This window comes from Phoxinus phoxinus, assembly GCF_949152265.1.
Source record: "Phoxinus phoxinus genome assembly, chromosome: 19".
In the NCBI taxonomy this organism is placed as follows: Eukaryota; Metazoa; Chordata; class Actinopteri; order Cypriniformes; family Leuciscidae; genus Phoxinus; species Phoxinus phoxinus.
Window position 1 is genome coordinate 7055538 of NC_136894.1, and position 16899 is coordinate 7072436.

Consider the following 16899-nt stretch of genomic DNA (forward strand, 5'->3'; position numbering starts at 1 on the left):
CAGGATTTACTAAAGACACGCAGGGAAAAATTATCGCTGAAAAGTGTGGACAGTTATTTTTGTGGCTGACCTTATTGCATATTCTTTAAACCGGTAACTCTTTACAATAAGGTTCATTAGTTAACGTATTAACTAACATGAACTAACAATGAGCAATACATTTGTTAACCGTATTTATTAATCATTGTTAATGTTAGTTGATAAAAATACAGCTGTTCATTGTCTGTTCATGCTAGTTCACAGTGCATTAACTCATGTTAACAAATACAACATTTGATTTTAATAACGTATTAGTAAATGTTGAAATTAATATTAACTAAGATTAATAAATGCTGAAGAAGTATTGTTCATTCTTAGTTCACGTTAACTAAGTTAACTAATGAAACTTATTGTAAAGTCTTACCATTAAACCTAATTCTATATATTCTTTTTAAACCTAATATCTTAAACTATTTTGCTTACAATTTTGTATGTAATAAATATATCTAGTTTTAAGTTCTGATTTTTGTTCGGGAAAAGACAAAAAATCTATTCAACTTTTGCATTCAACAATTTATTTATTTTTCTATGCTGCAACAACAGAAATTATATAAAGTGTCTCTCCGTGTCTATGATTATACCCTTCAGGATGTATGACAATGGCTTGAGAGGCTGAAGTGTGCATTTGAACACATTGCACTTGCATGCTTTGACGTGTATATCTCACATGACTACAAACACTGGCCATCGTGTAATTTGTGTCATTGCTTGACCAAGACTCGAGGATAAATGCGTGTAGGGAAAGTGTCTGAAGCAAATGTGTGAAGTGCCCCTCCACTGACTTGATTGTACTTCGTTCCTATGCTTTAGTTTGGGAGAAATAGTAGGGTACAACTGGGCTAAAGGCACACCTTAAGAAAAATATTTGCTTTTCACTACTATCATAGTGTTTGATTGCAGAAAATGACAATTCTATGGAACATTGAGAATTGTATTATATGATATGATTAATATCATATTTTAAATGTGATAGTTTCATTATAAATATGGTGATTATCCCTAAGGTGGACACCCAACTTAATATATGATATTTACCATCTGAATCTAAACATGTCATGTCAACAAATGGAAAAGTCAGCCAGCTATTTATTATCATGTTAATTGTTTAAGCCCCAACAGCAGGGGTGCCTTCTACCCTAAATGCCATACTTTTACATATTCTTCCTGTATTGGACATGACTGAAATGTTTATAATCAACTATAAAATAAAATAAAAATTAAATTAAATTAAAGTAAATTAAAGACTATGGTATCAGATCATTATTAATTAAACATTTTTAAAGGAACAGGTTTTGGGATATTTAATATTAACATATTTGTCAAAAGCGTCAGTATATGACGCCCAAGGATGAGAATGCGTTGCATATTTTGTATCCAAAAGCCACATTTTAAAACACATTACTTTATACCTTTGTTTTTATAGAAACTTTGACTTTAGTGAATAAACCGGTTACTTGTAAGATGGGTGACTAAACTGGTTGCTTTACAAAATGTATGCAATTTTAATTTCACTGTCCTCAGGTTCTCTGAATACCTGTAAAAACCCAAAAAATTATGAACAGTATCATTATTATTATTTTAATAGGGGTGTAACAGTACACATATTCCGTCCGGGTCTTTTGGTTTGGTGTAGTGTGTGTACGAATAAAGGTGTTTTAACTGCTGCACATGCAGAACGTCTCTATGTGTGGAACGTAATTTCAAACTCCCAAGTTTTCCCCCAGGACAAGACAATATCGTTTTAATATCTGGAAAATAATGAATGACAGAGTGAGCTTTTGCCGAATAAGTGCATGACCCAAGTTGTCTTAAACATGAGACGTTCTTTTATTAGCGCTTCAAACTAAATCATAAACATACATGGCTTGCCCTACTGTCAGATGCATGTGTTGTTTAATGCGTTTGAGACGTGCATTATTCAGACGTACATTTATGGTTGTACACTTGCCTGTAAATGTTGTCCATTTCCTGAAAGCAAGCGAGTCCACAGTATATTTAACTTCACGACTTTAATAAATGAGTGCCGATGTGCATGCACTTCAAAAAGAAAGAGTGTATTAGAATGAGAGCGCAATAATTCTAACCTTATTCTGAAGTATGTAGCTAACATATTTTGCATCCAAAAGTGTAAGCACTTCAAATCTCTTCCCGGTTACAACAGCACTATACACTGCAGTGTGTGTTGCTACCGGTTGCAGCAAAATTGACAGACTTTTTTTATTGTTATTTAAAGACAGATGTAGTTTTTTTCAGTAAACCACCATTTATGAATTTTAAAAAATCCCTACGCTTTACCCAAAAATATTAAAACGTGACTTTAAAACCAAGGTACTATAAGTACCGAACCACCATTTTTATGTACACCCCTATGTATCTATACTTAGTCTATCGGTAACTTCTCTTATCTTAAAAAAAAGCATCTTCAATGGTTTTATTAAGATTTACGGTACTCTGTATCCTGTCCCTGTCCAAAGGGTGTATACTGTATGTGTATGTACGAGTATACTGTGTAAGGGCGCACACATTTGACCTCTTGAAATGATGATGACGATGGCAGGAGTTGGAAATAAGACTCTCACAACTTCCTGATCCGTGAAACTGGAACTGTCACACGTACTGGGCCCAACCTCCTGACAAACAAGTGATTTGTTTTCTCACACTGCCCGTCACCACCAGCACCACCATTGCCCCAGTGCAAGATGGATAGTCATGTCTGGTGCAGGACATATTACCATCACTATCAGTGATATTAGCCAAAGGAAATATGCCCTCCCCAGGGAAGGCTCAATCCTGGAAGTGATATACGGCCACATTATTCACATTATTCAGCTCCTCTCAGTGCTGAATGTATTCTTTTAAAGTGGAAAGTTATACGTGCCCCTCCACCTGATAATGCATTTCTCTCCAGCACACCGTGTTCCACCCTTGCTCGAGGGATTTAGGCTATGTCTACATTAATCCAAATACATTTGAAAACTGCATTTTTATTTCCAAACACTCCCCGTCCACATTGGCGTTTTTTCAAAAGTTGCTCATCCACACTGAAACATCTTAAATCACCTTTTCTCACGTTATTCTACTGGCACTATCATTTTGTTAGCAAAATATCCCACCACTCAATGTTGCGTCCAGGTTCCACTCAAAATGGTATGGTCTGAAATGCAATTGTCAGTGTGTTTTGCCACAGGACAGCAATTGTGAGTACATTTTTCTGTCATCTTTGCAGGAATGCAATATAAAGATTCTACAAAGGAACATTTCTCTTTAGCAACATTATGAAAGTAAATAGTAGGAACAACAATGCCGGTATAACCATAGATATCTATGGGTAAAATATGCATCACATGACTAAATATGCATCATCGTTTTCAAATACCTCCATTTTCACAGTCCACACTACAATGTAAAATTTATCCACTTGGTAGGATGTTTTCAAAAAGCTCTGTCTTTGTTGACAAAAACAACATCTCAGTGTGGACAGAAGGCCAAAACGGAGAAAAAAAAAGTGTTTTCAAACAAGAACAAATTAGTGTGGACAAGGCTTTCCCTTAAATGCTTTTTTTTGTCCACGTGTTTTTTTAAGTGGGGATTGCTTTAGTTGGTTTTAACTGAGAGAACATTTACACCAAAGACCTGGATTTTTCAGTTATGCAGTCATGCATAGTCCACATTGAAAATGTATCTAATTTAAAACTGATAATCAATGTTATAATGTAAAATGAACAGATATTATATTATTTAAAACATAAATTGAATAAACAATTAAAATTTTACAAAAGAGAAACATTTTTGCTAGTGGTTTCAGAGAATTTTTTTTTTTGTAAAATATGTACGGTTTTGGTGCTTCAGAGCTGTCATTGAAGGATGGTGCTTTTGTTTATCTCTTTCTTCACCCAGCCGAGTGTGGAGGAACGATTAAAGATGAGCCCATGGGCCGGATTCTGTCTCCTGGTTACCCAGCGCCTTATGAGCACAACTTGCACTGTGTCTGGACTATTGAGGCGGCACTTGGAAGCACCATCGGGTGGGTATCTACTCTTCCATTACCCCCCTCCTCACCATCTGTCCCTTCATCACGCTGTTTCTCTTTTGATATGTTCATCTGCCTCGAAATGAAACTTCCAATCGTATCTTCCATCAAATATCTTTGACCTTGAGTTTCAAGCCATTAACCCATGCTGACGATCCTAAGCTCTGGGAACTTCCTTAATTGAGTCATTCCATGAAAGGAGTCTCATTGTTCACCATATTTGATGCATACACATTTTCTTAGCTGTCTAAATGGGAACATTCCATATACTTATATTGTTTTTATATACACCTAGCTATACAGCTAGTTGTAAATACTATAAACCTAACCCACACACAAACCCTGACAGATTTTTTTTTTTTTTTTTTTACAAAACGAGGATGTCCCCAAAAAGAGGTTTTGTCAGATTTAGCTCACTTCTTGATACAACTTTGTCACAACCATATTTTAGTGATACCCAGAGGTATATGTATATGCATATAATCCAAAAGGAAAAACACACCCATTTCATCGAATGACTCAATATGTCCATCCTTCTATCCCACCACACTTGCCATACTGTGTCTAATTGGTTTGTTGGTGTATTTGTCAGCTCTTGCCTTAGCCTCAAGCACCGATTGGCTCGCAGGCTGAGCACTAGCTCTGCGCATGTCAGTATTGTTCATCGTGCTGTCACAGTCAGCAGGACTCAGAGAAGCTAGGAGGACATTAGCACTTTGGCAGCCCTACAGGCTGACCTCTTCCCTTCCCCAGCAAATCGCTCCCTTTCGCACTAATGAATGAACATGCCCCCTTGTTAATTGCCACTCGTTTCGCCAGCGTAATTTTGCATGAAATCTCGCTGCTGAGCTCTGCCTAATTTGTCCGGGGCTTTAATTGTGCTGTTTATCAGATACTTTCCCCGCCCTTCATCTAGATACTTTAAGAGCTCCCAGACACTGCTTTCTTGCTGTGTTAAAGTGGTTCAAAATTGACATTTGATTTGGTGTTGCTGGCTAAAGGCTTTGTAAGGTGCCTTGAAGATGTGGAAAGCTCAATCAAATGCTCCTTTTATCCTGTATCCTTTGTGTCCATAAATAGTTGGAAATGAGCAATGAGCCGAGTGTAATTATATCATAAGGGTTATTGAGTATCAAACGCTGGTACACCCCTCCAGACGCTCAAGCGAGACGAGCAAGCCATATTTAATAATTCAGGTCACCTGTCCTTTTTTTGTATAACCATGTAATTTAATACAGTCTGATACTCAGATGTTGCCTGCTTAAAGCCTGTACTTATTCAGTGTCATCATGTAATAATTGCCATAAAAACAATGTTATTTCAGTGTTCTGAAGGACAATGTGAGTGCCTGAAGCCCTTTTAACCCCTAAATTGCTGCAACAAGTGGCCTCTTGTGGATTATTTTATTTGTTTCCTCAGTCATTTCAATGGCAAAAGTTTTTTTTGTGAAAAGTTAACCACGGCTGCATTCATTTGATTAAAACTACAGTAAAATAGTTATTTTTATTATATTTAAAATGTAATTTATTAATTGCAATATATATATATATATATATATATATATATATATATATATATATACATTAAAATATATATAATTTATACAAATTTGAGTATTATTAGTATAATTATATATCAAGTATAATTTATTCACATGGCATGTTCAGTGTCACATGCTCCTTCCGAAATCATTCATATATGCTGATTTGGTTTCTTTTATTGTTATCAATGTTGAAAACTTCTCAATATTTTTGTTGAAACCATGATATTTGTCCAAACACTATTCTTTTTTGAAGAATAGAGAGTTCAGAAGAGCACCATTTGGAATAAAAAAAAAAGTTGTATCAATGTAAGTCTTTACTGTCTCTTTTGATAAATTGAATGCATTCTTGCTGACCAAAAATAATTTTAAAAAGCTTACTGACCACAAACATTTTCATATATTTTAGATATTTAATTTTCTTTTGTTATGGTCATATCCCTTGGTCACAACTGCCACTGGGTATTAAGGGTATTCCAATCAATCGGGGGTCGATCGCTATCGCCTGATAATCGTTTTATACTGTATATTTTCAGCCGATCAGAAAAATTGCGAGACAATTTTTCTATGCCCAGCTCAAATTGCTTCACTACATTGCACTACCGGTCTGGCAGTTCTACCAGATGTCAAAAAAAATAACACGTCTTTTTTTTAACCTTCATAAATAGTGCACTATCGTTCCTCCCTAAAAGCCCCATCTTGAGATCCCTTACTGGGTATCCCTTCAAAAAAAAGCTGCATAACACCCCATGTACAGTCAGGTTCGCCTTTATTGACTAGCAACCACATCTAGTACAATATGAAGACATCAGAATTGTTTACCACCAAAACGTGTTAGCTAAGTATGCATGTCTGAACTTAAGCATGTAAAGGAGTGTGTGAGTTATTTAAAATCGTATTAGTTGGAAATCATGTTCCAATACTCCAATCAGCAGAAATTATTTCTAAAAAGCTTGCTTGTCAACAGTGAACAGCTGCTACAGTGTGCACTTGTATGTGATGTGATGTTCATTTAAATTATCTAGTACAACTATATGATCACGTATGAGTATCGCAGGTCATATAATAAGGTGTTAGAATGTGTGTTTATCCTCTTCCTGAATGTCTGTGCAAGTGTTATTATGAGATCCCTTTCCACAAGCACAGGATAATTAATAGATCAGGTCTCTTCCAGTCTCAGACCCAGATCCCCAGTGTAAAGTATGCACATACTTTTCTTTGATCTCATCTTGAGCAATCAATTATTCAAGATCATTTGCAATGCAATAAGATTCAGATTATGTCCTTTGGCATATGACCAAAATCAGTATATAACACTTATATAACAGTAATTTTACCTAATGGAATAAATCTATAAATTATGTTATTATATTAAATATAAATACAATTATAATTAAACATAAGTTATATATAAAAAATCCTGAACAACCAATAAAAACATTGGGGTTGGTTTTTCATATTCTTGAAACAAGTCTCTTATGCTCACGAAAGGTGAATTTATTTAAAAAAAAAACGCTGTTAAAAATGTTGTGTGATATTGGCCTACTTTAGTTACTAAGAAATATATGCTAGAATGTTTCAGTTTCTTGATATTTTATTGATAAATTACAGAACAGCTATGGAATGTTTCTGTGTGCGTGTGATCAGCGTGTGATGTGCAAGCTACTGTCTATGTGTGTGTGTGTTACATTGCATCCGCACATTAGTTTAGAACTGCAATTAACTTGCGTGTACAATAAGCTGTTTATAAAACATGCAATTTCGAGCATCTAGATGATTACATTTCTTGTGGAGTGCTCTCAGAGTTTGCATGTATTTGTCATTTTAATAGTTTGGAATGAAGTCTAAGTGGACTTCAAAGATATCTTATCTTGTTGCCCCCAACACACTTTGGAGTGTGTGCTATATTTTTCAGCTTGATGGATTTTGTTTGAATTGAATATACCTCAGTATAAGCGCTATATATCTCTATATAATGGGTGATACATTTGTACTGTCACAGGGTGTATACTGTGTTACCACCCAGCTCCAGCTGTCCTGTCCTTGTGGACTTCCTTATCCAAAGGGGCTGATGGAAAAGTCTGAGTGTAGAGACATAAAAGGATGTATAAAGGTGGACTGGGATGGTTGTATGATGTGGCAGGACGCTGACGAGGAGGGACACACTTTGGGGTTTCATGACACATGGGGTGCAGGCGATATTTCAATGTTCTTTCATCACAGACACATCTCCACCTCTGAGATGCCTTTGTTTGGCAAAGGTGATAATTACTTTCAGCAGCCTCTTCACACACACACACACACACACAGACACACAGACACACACACACACACACACACACACACACACACACACACTCACACACACACAGAAAGATATACCGCCTAGCCCCAAATGTCCTCATCCATGTGGGATTAGACATCGGTTAAGCCTGCTGTTCCAGAGCTGGTTTGGAACATTCGAGTCGCAGCTCAAAGGATCGTACTGTCACGCTCAAGGCTCATCTGCAGTCACGAAAGAAATCTGAGGAATTAACGGAAGCTGGGGTCCCTCTTCTCTATTCTGCTGTTTTATCAACCTCTTTTTCTCTTCCTCTAAAGCCTTCAAGTCATAAATTAGCCCTGTTCTCTTCTTGTTTCCATCCCATCTTGTCAAAGTTTACACTCTTCTCTTCTCTTCCATTTTCATTCTTAATAAAGGTTTTTAAAGTTATGACATCATGGATCAAACAAAAATTAATTTATGACCATTTTAATGAATTGTGGCTATTTCTCATACAGCAACAATAATGTTAGATATGAAATGAATATCACAGTGGAAAAGTTGTTGGTTTGTCAGTAGGGTATTTTGCTTTTAATGATTGTAAATTATTTAAAAAAATAGTTTTGGGAGCTCAGGGTACACAAATTGTCAATGTCTTGGCTTGCGGGATGCTTAGCATCATATTTAAGGCCAGGGTTGCAGTCACACCTCATGATGCATAACTTTAAACGCAACCACAAAACCAGTGCAAATTAAACAGAACAGCAGTTTTTTGCATTATTTATTCATGCTGTGGTGTATGCTGGGAATAATAGTCCTGCCTCAAGCACCAGTGGCATCACTGTGTGCTTCTTTAGTAGCTTAATCAGCAACATCGACCAGCTTGACCAGCCAAGATGCTAATGAACATCATCATTACGTTTGTTCCATCAGCTAGACCAACACCAGACCAACGTAAACCAGCATGGACAACCGAGTATAGACAGGGCCATGTTTACCTCATACTGTGACATAGGCAAAACAAATATCTCTCCTACCCCCAATATGCCCACTGGAAATGTAAAAACACTTTATTAAACCCGGTGTTGTCAAAGTTGATATTGTGGGTTTGTATATTATAATTAACATTTGACCAAAATCAAGCTTAAATCAAGTGACGGTTTTTGACCAGCGAATGTCATGTTTTGTTCTGTCATTAGAATGGCCACATCTGAGGCAGCAAGTGCATCGTTTCATACAGGCTGTAAAGTTTATTGTTGCTATATCAGTTTTTTTTTCCTGTCATTCAGCCAAAATCTCATTTTATTAAAGATGAAGTGCAACGCACAGGCCTTAAGGACAGTATTGGCTTAAGACAAAGACATTTTTCTCTGCTCCTCAAATACATAAAACAATATAATTTATATATAGTAAAGAAAATGTTGTACTTGTTCAAAGTACCAGTTCTTTATTTACCCTTGCAAACATGCAGAGACGGTCCAAACCAGGGTTGTCAGGCCAATTGTGTATCAAAACTCACCAACCATGGCAAAAAAAACAAAACTGCAGTACAACAAAAATGTGGCAAAAGTGTAAAAGTAGCCCAATTGACTTGGCAACACTGATCCAAACTGCGTATGATACTTAATTCACAATAGAGGCAGGGTGGACAGTTTGAGGATCCAATAGAGTTACAAGGTTTAGTCACAAGCTCTTTTCAATACTTTTCATTGGTTAAATATTTGCAAAACGCACAGACAGATGTAAAGAGTGAGCAATAGTAATGGTTTATGGAAAAAAATACAAAAATGACAAAATGTGGAGAGACAAGCTTCTGCCTGACAGCAACAATATTATAAATTGTATTCATTTATAAAGTAATTGTCGTACAGAGTTTTAGCAGGAATTTTAGAGTGAAATAATAATAATAATGGGGAAAAAAAATATCCACATTGTAATTGCCCCCCCGGACATGCGAGCATATGCAAGTGCCTAGAAAGCCTATGCATAAATGATCTGATCTGTTGCTTTTTTTTATCAGCAGGTTGGACAGGCACAGGGGAGAGAAAGACCCCCGAAGAGTCTAGAGTTGATCAATCAATTAATGAGGCTAATTTTTAATGAGCTGTGAAATTGTGCCATCTCACTTGCAATGTCTGCTTGGTCATTAGTCTCAATATACAAACTGTCAAAGTTTGAAACTCACAATTTTTCTAAAAGGTTAATGTACCCCAAAATCCAATACTTTGCTAAATGGAGGAAATGTGCTCACGCGCACCGAGAATAATCTGATGATAAACACCCGGATGGTTCTTCTGCCGGTGTTCTCATGGGAGCACTTCGCAGTGGGGATGGCTGACAGCGGTAAAGGGAGGAGACTGTGCATTGTGGGTAGAAAGTGCTGTGCATTTGTTTTTAAGGTGGCCTCACATTTGCTGAATCAGACTGAGAACTGCTTCTTCTTACACCTATCCAATCTGCTTACACTGCAGATAAAGATAACTAATCATTAATGCATCAGCCCCCCCCCCCCATCCCCCCCCCATGTCATGTCATGAAATACATTGTGTATTTATTTATTTATTACCAGACAAACAAACGCAGACTAAGAATGTCTTGGCTGTTTTGTGCTGGTTATAGTTGGTTTGGTGCTGATGTAGCAGGTCTAGCATAGCCATACTAATCATCAACAGAAGTTAACTGGTGAAGCTAGCCAACAAGTATGGCCTCTCTGATGATTTTTTATATATTTTTTATGTCCAAGAATGTGTTTCTGGTTTTGAAGATAGAGTTGAATCCTTATGGGGATGCTAGCAGAGTTTGAGTCTTGATCTTGAGGCCTTGACTTTGAGACCTTTTGAAACCGTCTTGTCCCAGACTTTCATTGCTCTGAAAAACTGCTTTGAGCAACATGAATGATGCAATACATTAATCACTTTCTCTATTTCAGTTCATTAAAATGACCAGCTTGGCTCTTAGACAAAAAGGTCATGGTCTGGGATTGAATCTGGCATTTCCCCCCGTTCTTTAAATTCAAATAATAGTATTTTAGTTGTTGTTGTTTTAGTTTTTTTTAACCACAATCAAAACTCATCCCCTCCTTCAATCAAATAGCTTCCATCCAAATTGCAGTCGTACCCATCTGGGATAATGGAGATGTCCTGCACAGATATGTGCATAAAGGTGCCCTTGAGCGGCTTGATGTTCTATACTCTGCTGCAACGAGAGATGAGAACCATCATTGTAGTGATTGCAACGCAGCACTGTATTGATATTCTGACATCATTTTGTTTTCTTCTTCTCCTGTTGACTTACAATGATCTAACCGCACGGGATTGCATCATTGGAATAGAGGGCAACAATCCGGTTCTGGAAGTAAAAATTTCGTATCTAACCGCATAGCATAACATAACATAGGGAAATTGATTGTTTTTTTATTAACTTGTAAACCGTTCAAAACAGACCTACAATGAGGTAATCAATGCTTTAATTGAATTCATCATATTACATTATTTGACTTGTTTTTAAAATAAGTATTTAACACTGTAATTCCTAGTGGAAAAACGAAATTATCTATGATTATGCAAACAATTCACACAATTCATATATATATATACTATTAATTACAGTATTCTTCGGGATGCACATGCAAATTCAATGCAAATCTGCCCACCTTAGACAGGACATCTTTGTACACAATATTTACTCCATCTCTAAACACTACTGTCCACACGTTATTTACAAAAATGCTACATTGTTCACTTGATTTTTCTCTAGATACAGTATACCAGATCCTTCACTGGTTAATATTCAAAAAGTGACTGGAAGGACTTTCATGAAACTATACATTTCTCACCCAGCTTTCAAGTATAATGGACATTTTCACAAACACATGCAAATGCTTATCACGTTCTTAACCATCATTAGATATTTATCTCATGCTTTCACAGATTACAGTCTTATGTTAATATCTTTTTTTTTTTTTTATGTTGTCTTCAAACGTTCTTTTCATTATTTTATTATTTATTTGCTTTTCGTGTCCCCATCAGGATAATTAGCACCGTCCTTGCTGTATCATCCATGTAGATTTTGTTCTCTAGTGACTTGCCTGGAAACAAATAAATGCATCCACAGACATGCATTCACAACGCACACGTCGCTCCCTGTCTGCCAAGTCATTGCAGCAGGAACGCGGCGAGACTCCCGGGGTAGCGGCGCTGTTTGGTATTCATATGACACAGCTCTTCTCTCCATTCGCCTTTCTTCCTCTCCTCTCTTTGGCACTTCCTTTGACATCTAATTGAAGCACTTTGTTTCTTAAAGATGCGTGCAACACTTTGCTTACCTCTTGTTATCCACTTCAAAATGGTGGTTTTAGTTGTTTAATTTGGAAGGACAGGAGTCTTGGCTCAGTCGTGTGCTTGTTTTTAAGTAAGTAGATGCTTTTGGAAAAGAGTAGAGTGAGTAAATCTGGTTTTGGATGACCTCTGTTGAGATCAAAATTATTTTTCCATCTCTTGAGATGCAGAGGACCACTACATTTTGCATGGTTTTAGGGGAACAAATCAAACCTGGTTGGGTTTAGTCTTTCATCTCCCTCCACTTCTCCTTTGTGTTTAACATGCAAATCTGACAGACTGTAACCACCCACTCTCCTGCCAACGCTCCCCACAACCCTACCAACCGCCATCCCATCAGCGAGGATTACATGAAAGAGTTGTAGAGCAATAGAGAGAGAAACAGGAAAGGATAGACGAAACAGTAAAACGCATTTCAATAAATAAAAAAGGAACATGAGGATTAGTTAACAATAGCTTGCGTATTCCACTTTCTTAACTTAAAGGGATAGTGTATCCCAATATGGAAATTCTGTCATCATTTCCACATCATCATGTCATTTCAAAACCTGTATGACGTTCTTTGTTGCTGTTGAACGCAAAAAATAAGTAGAAAATGTCTCAAAAATGTCCATACAATGAAAGTATTCAATGTGTTAACAAAAACAGTAAAAAAAAAAAAAATATTCAAAATACCATCTTTTGACAATAAAAGTGTATTGCAACTGGTTTCAGATTGCTTAACCTGGCCCTGAAAAGCCTCTAAAAACAGATATATTTTTACCAGTATCGATTTTCATACTGGTTCAGTCTGGTTTAGCCATCATAAAGCAGCCTGAATCAGCACAGAATATGTTCTAGTCTGATTAAAAAATAAAGTTGATGAAAGAGTATTTGAAGAAGAGATAATTCTGAAGAGCAAAAGAGCAAAGTTCAAACTGTGCATTGATCTTCCATTCTTAGCTAATCAACTTGATGACCATCAAAAACAAACCACCAAAAAATTTCACTAGCATGAAAATGTAACCAAGTTGGTCTTTTTAGAGCACGATAGAGATAAGAGTACTAATATAGTATTTAGTAATATTTTTAAAGAGTTTTTTATTTGTATATTTTGTATATTAGTTTAGTAACTGTGCTACTGTAATGTTAATTTATTTGTTTATATATATATGGGTATTTATACAATATTTAGCTGTATTTTTTTATTTCAGTGTTTATTCTTAGTACTTCAAATGTATTTCCATAGTTCCAATAATTTAATATTTATGTTCAGTTACCAGATTTTTTGAGGTTTGTGGTTAAACCAGACTAAAACCTGGTCAGGGTGGTCTGTTTGAGTTTTAGAGAGGTTTTGGATTAGTTTTAGACGGTCAGCACCCACAAGCCAACTTGTACCGTGTACATCAGACAAGAGTGGTGCAATAGAACCCTTAGCAAAAGACAATAGAACCCTTTATAATCAGTGATGTTGTGCAACACGACCAATCCCTGACAGTAAACTGATGCCTCGTTCTATTTATGACGCACTCCTTGCACTTGCTATACTTCTCATAGGAAGGACAAATGGGTTTGCAACGGTCGGTTTGCACGTTCAGTGTAGACAGCTTCTACATGTAGCTGTTGCGGCTCGGCGTGATGCACTGCATCAACGGTTGCGTCTGGTGTGCACAGTGTTGTTGTTTTTGGAGAATATAACAAAAATATATTTTGAAAGTTGTGACACTTCATGCTGGTTGATGTTGGTTAGTGTTGATTTGGTGCTAGATTAGCTCATTAACATAGGAACTCCTGGGGAAGCTTGTTGGCGACACCAGAATACCAGCATCTAAAATACAGCTGGTTCCATCAACTGCACGTAACACCTACTTTAGCATCTTGCTGGCAAAGAGGAAGTTGGCTGGCAGTAACAGAATAGGTGCATCATTGTGCGGCTGCTTCCCCTTGAGAAACCAGCCGCCGCTCGCATAGATTAGCGCTTTATCATTAGCATGACACAGACCTGTCCTGTCGGCAGTGATGCGATGGATGTTGGAGTCTGAGGGGGTTTCTGAAGTGCTCGTTTCCTCACAGAAAGTAACAATGTGTGTGTGGTAAACCTTGGGGTTGCCAAATGGGTGAAGGGGGATGGAATAATTTGGTTCTTTATCAGATCTGTAATAGCACTCTGGCTGTAGGCTGATTAATCTCATTTAGAACTTCTGGACTGAATAATGTTTCGCTTTCTTTATCTGTCTGCCTGTCTCGCTGCTGTCTCCTCCTGTCTCTCTCCCTCTTAACACTGACTGTGATGTTATCGCTGCAGGTCACAACGTGTCCGTACTTGTTGGTCACTAGTTTCACAATGAATACAATGAATGGATGTGTGTGTGTATTGAATTCAGCTTGATTGGGACACTTTTTTGCCACTGAGATGACTGGGGAAAAGTGTCCCAATCAATCTGAATTCACCCTATATATTCTAATTTGCATAGACTACTCAGACAAACTTTACCACATTATCTCTCCACTGAATCCTGCCGCTCTTGTCAGTGGAAATCACTGACTCATTGTAAATGAATGAGTTCCCGCTGCTTTAAGTAAGTGTGTAAGTGTGAACGGGGCTTTACACTTAGATGCAGGGCCTTTCTTTATTGTATACACAGCTATAAATAACAGTTGATCTCTTTCATTTCACACCCAGACTGTGTGCAGAGTGAAATACCTGTAGTTCGCACAGTTGCTGTATATTGTGTGTTTGTGTGTGTCTTTTATACTGAATAGACGGATTTGTTGAATTCTAAAACCCACACAATATTAAATTGAAACTGGGATTTAGAAATACTTCCCACTCACATCTTTATGGGTGGAGAAACGCTCATACATAGAGAGGTGGAAACCCGGGGAAGCTCTGTTAATTCACTTTCGTGAATTACAGTAAGCCAAAGCGTTTTTGCTACTGGTATGCATGCGCTGTCATGGCAACAATATAGTGGAAATACTACACATGTATGGCCTACAACACTCTATTGAAATCGTTATTTTCATCCCCACAGCAGTCATTTGTAAATGGGAGGATTGTATATCCAATTAAAACCCCTTTTGTTTTCAATAAGCAGACAGTCTTTTGGTTTCTAATGCAGATGGACATAACTGAAGTCATGGGGTGCATGTTTGTTTTCTAGAAATAAGTATCTAACTTGGCTTTTGAGACATCAATACTTTTTATGCCGCCCCTGAAGTCATCCATGTGTAAAAAGCCTGTGAACCATGACTGATAAGGTCAGCTTTTACACATGATCTCTTTTTCTTCCTCACTAAGCATAGGACTGCAGTAATGCATGGAATCGCTGTACTCGACCCAATGTCTCTTTCTGTGTGTTTTTTTGTTGTTTTTGTATTCTGTGTTAATGCAGCATGGTTAATGAGCTTTTGTGTATGTGTGACAAAGTTCTCCGCCGCCTCCTTGGTTAAGGGCTTTTACTTGAGTTTCTTAAAAGCAGGCTCCTGATATAATTTACATAATTTCCTTTCAAATTGCTAACTGTTGATGATTTAACTCTTACAAATCGTTCCAGTTACACTGTGATTAGTTTATAGGAACTTATTTATCTCAAGTTTTGTTTTAAATGTCTGTATTGTTCTACAGAAATGTTTTTTTTTTTTGGACTTTTACATTGAGAGTCTTCTTTAACCCTCTGAGGACCAAGGTGTTTTTGGGGTCCTTGAGATGTTTTGACATGACCTGATATTTGTATTTTTTTCAGTTGCTTATAAACATATTAAAGCATACTTAAGGTAGATACTGTATATTCATATTATAGTATTGTATGTCTTCTCATTTATTTGTCAAGGTGGTTTTAATAGTGTGGTAAAAAACTATTTTGACTTTTGAGCTCTACTCAACTCATTATAATTTATAAGGACATTAATGCCTAGAATTTATCACAGGACAAGGAAAGTTCAGTTCAAGTAACTTTGCAACTACATGTCAACTGTCTCTCATTGGGGTATTCGTAGACTGTTAGGTTAGGGTTATAGAATAAGGGTTTAGGGATAGTAGAATAAGTTGACATGTAGTTGCTTATAGTCTTATAGAATGTCTGTTGAGGGAGTATCAAAACAAAGAGTTAGCAGATATTAAGCAGACCGTCTCTAATGAGAGTTAGTTGACATGTTTCAGGGGGAAATTTTTAATTTTTCAGGGGGGAAAAGTGTTACCGAAGGTTCCCCAGATTTCTCTTTACACAAATGTCTAGGAAATTATTGGGACAAATGTACTGTATTTCAATTTTTAAAGATTAGTGTGAAAAAAGTGACCTCTGAAACATTGGGTTTTAGAATAACCAGCTTGAATTTAATTCAATAAGGTCCAAACACTTTAGGTTTTTGTAAAAAAAAAAAAGCCATTGCTTTCATTCCTTTAGAAATGGTGTACTGGATTCTGAAATGCTTTGTCTGTCCATGTATTTTTTGAAGATGTTTATTCGATTTTGTTCAGCATTTTTGCAGTGTATTGCACTTTTTTGATTATGTGCTTTTTGGTCCTTTGAACATTTTGTCATTTGGATGTTTGCTTTTGGTTTTTACATTTCTCTAATTCGAAAGAATTGGCAGTGTTGGTCAATTCGTCCTTAGTGTATATCATAATGCAGTAAACTGTTCTCAAGAGGTGTTTTCCTAATGTCCCCTATTGCATTATCTGCAGCAACAACGTAGAGCCATTTCTGTA

General features: G+C 36.7%; 1 protein-coding gene across 1 annotated transcript in view; it reads left to right on the forward strand.

The window, feature by feature from the left end:
- Positions 1 to 16899, forward strand: part of csmd2 (CUB and Sushi multiple domains 2) — a 256709-nt gene that overhangs the window by 159553 nt on the left and 80257 nt on the right. The window contains exon 25 of the mRNA XM_079589756.1: positions 3937 to 4063. Coding sequence (XP_079445882.1) covers positions 3937 to 4063 — 127 coding nt within the window. The remainder of the gene's footprint in view (positions 1 to 3936; positions 4064 to 16899) is intronic.